Source organism: Lactuca saligna, chromosome 2, assembly GCF_052625555.1.
Source record: "Lactuca saligna cultivar CGN05327 chromosome 2, ASM5262555v1, whole genome shotgun sequence".
In the NCBI taxonomy this organism is placed as follows: Eukaryota; Viridiplantae; Streptophyta; class Magnoliopsida; order Asterales; family Asteraceae; genus Lactuca; species Lactuca saligna.
Window position 1 is genome coordinate 73195244 of NC_136418.1, and position 4453 is coordinate 73199696.

At 33.7% G+C, this 4453-nt stretch overlaps 1 protein-coding gene across 1 annotated transcript; it reads right to left on the reverse strand.

Annotated features, from left to right (window-relative positions):
* Positions 1–820: 820 nt before the first annotated feature.
* Positions 821–1533, reverse strand: LOC145028909 (uncharacterized). Its single transcript, XM_078977607.1, has 2 exons — positions 1273–1533; positions 821–1172 (listed from the first exon to the last, which is right to left on the reverse strand). The coding sequence occupies exons 1-2, from the start codon at positions 1420–1422 to the stop codon at positions 882–884; spliced, it is 441 nt and encodes a 146-aa protein (XP_078833733.1). The 5' UTR covers positions 1423–1533; the 3' UTR covers positions 821–881.
* Positions 1534–4453: the final 2920 nt, after the last annotated feature.

Below are 4453 nucleotides of genomic sequence, written 5' to 3' on the forward strand. Positions count from 1 at the left end.
AGGTGGAGTCTTATGAAGTTGATTTGGAAAGTGATAGTGACAGTGAAGTTCAAAGGGAGCCTGATAGTGAGGTGGAGTCTTATGAAGTTGATTATGAAGAGGGTAATCATACATATGAAGATGTAGACCAACTTGAGGTTGAAGCTGAAGAACAGGTTGAAGTTGGAGGGGTTGAAGAACAGGTTGAACTTGAAGAACATGTTGAAGCACTTGTTGAAGTTGAAGTTGAAGAAGGTGAATACCAGGCTGGAGATGTAGATCAAGTTGAACAGGTTGAAGTTGAAGTAATTCAAGATCCAGTTGGACAAGATGACCAAGGACAGGCTGCAGTCCAAGATCCAGTGGAAGAGGAGCATATGATGGAAGTACCAGCATTTCAGGTTCTACAGGGAAAGAGAAGAAGGAAACCTTCAGAAAGAATCACAAAAATCCAAATAAGAAAGAAGTGGGAGGGAAAAGAGGGGAGTAGTTGTGATAAACCAATGGAATTGGATTAGAATTTGATAATTTGTTGTTTTTTTGGCATCATTGACTGGGAATCTTTTGTCTAGTAATATGTGTACCTTTTGGCAGTAATGCATCTGTAACTGTGTTTAATTCCACTGTTTTGTAAACAATGTTTCCTGGAATCCAATGTTACATTCCCATGTTAGATTATATTATATTACATTCCAATGTTTCAATGTATACCATTCCAGTGTTTAATTACTTTTCATTTCATTCCAGTGTTTAATTACTTTTCATTCTAAACATGTAACAAAAACTTCAGAAGCAAAAACATGTAACAAAAACATCCATTCATAACATACATAAAGTACATCATTTTAATACCAGTCATGTTTTAATCATAAACTACATCATTAACCCTAATACATCATGAACTACAATGAAATCCACATTTTCACATACAATACAAATAACAAAATCAGTGCCAATTTGTGAGTAAACAACTCCCACTTGACTTTGTCCAATTCCTGTCTATTAACAAAATTGGTGTTCTTTTCTTCTTCGATCTTCATTCTACATATGCTGATTTCATTCTCCAAAGTGCAAATTTTCAAGGTTAAATTACAGCTTTCTTCTGGTTTCCTCCAGTAAGGCTTTCTTCCATCTATCCTCCCTTCATCCTCATCCAGCCATTGCCAGAATTTACAGCTTGGACTTTTTCCATTCTTGAAGAAAAATTAAAAAAATGTTAGGTTAAAGGATGAAAAAGAAGAAAGGGTATTCAACAAGATGGAGAAGAAGAAAGTTGGAACGTATTCAGCTTACCATCGAGTTTTGACAAACTCTAAATTTTCTTCCAGGATTGTCAGGGGTTCTTGAAGTCTTCACACGAGATGGTAAGTTGCAATCACATGGATGATCAGCTTGAAAATCATCTGGTCGTTTTGAAGAATAAGATGAGGAAGAAGAAGCCATCGTAGATCTAGGGTTCAAAATCGGGTGTAATTGAATGACTTCTAATACTGTAAACGAAGATGATATAAGCACAAAGCCATGTAGGTGCAACGTATTCAACTCATGTGCCAGATGGCTGCCACATAAGCAAAAACAGGTAATAGCCGGTTATATTACCTTAATATGAACAAAACTAACAAGTTTGTTCCATTAATAAGAACAAAAAAAAGAATATTACCTATATGTGGACAATCGAAATAGTTACTTACCTTCATAAGTCATTTTCCCTTTTATATATAGTTAAAGTTCTTTTATATATTTGGTTATAATGGTTACATTGTTTTAATATTAAGGTAATCAGATTGTATAAAACTTGATTATTTGTGACAATTTAATTGTTGTAAATGATGTTGATGAATCTAATTTCTTATTATCACAATTGAATCAAAATTCTTATTATCACAATTGAAATTAACTATAGATTTGGTAATATGATCTGAATACAAAAGATTCACAATTTAATATATACATTCACAGTTTAATATAACAAAAACTTAAAGTTTAATACAATAGATTTACATTTTAATACAAAAACATTAATGAAATTAATGAACATTCACAAATATTTATACAACATGCAATGACTTATACAAAAAAATACAAACAAAAAAAACATAGATTCACAACCATAGATAATTTATAAGATTTACACTTGAATTTACAACACACAACCATCTATACAAGATTCACAATTTAAGCCCCTTACATATTTGATTGATCCAATTGATCAAACATCATATGTGCATCCCCATAATGCTTCATTTCTTGAGTAGATGTGACATCTTTTAAAACATCCATCCAACAACCAATTCAATAAATATTCAAAGAAAAATGTCGAGTGAGTTTTACAAAAAAATATTCACAGTGTTCACGGTTTAAAATACTACTCCAAACTAGAAGTAAAGTGAGCATCGAATGGGTTAAAGCAGTTTTCTGGTTAAATGGTTTGGGTTATTCAGTTTGATGTTGGTCACAAAACCGACCGCAAACCGAACTATTCAACTTCAGGTTAATCGGGTTTCGAGTTATGCGGGTTTGGTAAAAGTATTGTTTTTGGTCAATCTTTATTATTGTTTTTGGTCAATCTTTATTATGTATCACAGAGCAGTGATACTAATTTATCACGAAATTATTACATTTTTGGTGGACTTCTTTAAATAGAAAAAAAAACATTTAAAATTCAATATTTATAATTATTTTTGTTTGTAGATTGTAGAATCCAAATAACAAAATCAAAAACAGTCCAAGTTGTTACTTTAAACATGCCACTAGGCTATTTGATTTTTTTTTTTTGGAAAGGGAACTTCCCTAACGAGGGTTTCCGGGCCAGCTTTCGCGCACCGACTAATCCCCCGCTGCAAACATAAAGCTTTGCTTCATGCCCTGGAGTCACTGCAGGCGAACCTCCATGGCCACAAGGGCTGAGTGGTGCTAGGATTTGATTTTAAGTCTAAAACAACGGTTTTATACGATTTTTGGTTCCATACTTCCATTGCCATTATATGACCTAATCAATAAATAATTATCTAATATGGCATAATATATATTTATTAATTACAATAATTTTAAAATCTTATTCTGTTTTCGGGTGAGCCCCAAATAACGTTTGCCAAACCGCTAACTTGAGTCGCAAACCAATTAAAGTCTCCGGTCAATCCGCTAACCAATTAACCGGACCTAAAAACCGAATAAGGTTCAGTTCGGGTTTGTGACATCCCCAAAATCACAGCCAGAAAAGATCGGTTTTGTTTATACTTTATTTCAAAATCAGAGTAATCTTTTAATAAAAGAGTTGCGGAATTTGTCCCAAAACAATATTATGATAAAGATTTATCAAAAGCATTTCCATAGAAATGTATTTCATTAAAAAGACTCGGGATGTCATGTTCGATACAGTACATAAGTATAAACAGTACAGCATAGGCCTTACTACATTATTCCGTATTTACAGGCTTAAAATCTATTAATCTCTTATCCCAAGACATCACATCTATGCTCATGCGCTACTACCTGTAATACAAGAAACTGAGTGGGTCAGACTTGGGAGCTTGGTGAGCACATAGGGTTTTCAACCCACAATAAATAAGTTTATTAACTTTATCAAACTAAATAAACCCGATTACCCATTCCCGTTATCCTCACTTTACGTCCCTAAGACATCTAGCACAAGGGACCTAGTCTAAGGACTATCATTGGGATGGACACTACTGCTAAGGGGATTCCTCAGCCGTAAATGTCCTTAAGGCAACCATGTGGGGGATGGAGTACATCTAGTGAGCACACGGTTCAAATAAACACACAGTTCGAATAAACACCTACATGTTGTGAGCCTGCTAGTGTTCCACTAGACTGTCTAGAATAGTCCGTGGTCGTCATCTATACTCCGCTAGATGACTGGATCATCATTAACATCTATAACGAGGCCTCTCATTATTTTATTTTGTCACACAACAACTATTACATCTACCCATATTTTACCCAACACATTTTGTAGATATAAAATACGTATACAGTTTAAATCATTGAAAACATGTATAAAACGTTCATCCAGCATAGATAGCAAGTATTCATATAATATGCACACATAGCAGGTAATTTATATAAAGTAATTCATATCTATGTGTAAGTTGAAAGTAACTATGTAATCACCTGAGAAGGTGGTAACTCGGTTTTCGGACACCGCTTCGTTTACTTTAAAATAATTTCCTTCGACGAAACCTACTATTATCGCCACTAGATTTTAGTCTATTATTACCGTGACTAATTATTAGTCCTATTATTATTATTATTATTATTATTATTATTATTATTATTACTATATAAGCGTTTAAATAATACTTTCCAACCACTATGTACAGACAGGGGTCAGACATAAAACAGCGGAGGGCAGGACCATTTTGGTGTATAGCACTTCTGAAATCCAACAACCATATGTGGCCCTTTAAACTAGATTCCCCGTACCACGAGTAGTTAAAATGATATTATAACGACA

What these genes read in the sequence shown, in the direction of transcription:
- LOC145028909 (XM_078977607.1), bottom strand. Translation starts at nt 1,422, where the DNA reads ATGGCTTCTTCTTCCTCATCTTATTCTTCAAAACGACCAGATGATTTT. An exon ending in GAGTTTGTCAAAACTCGATG is followed by an intron (nt 1,173 to 1,272) that starts GTAAGCTGAATA and finishes TTTTTCTTCAAG; the next exon opens with AATGGAAAAAGTCCAAGCTG.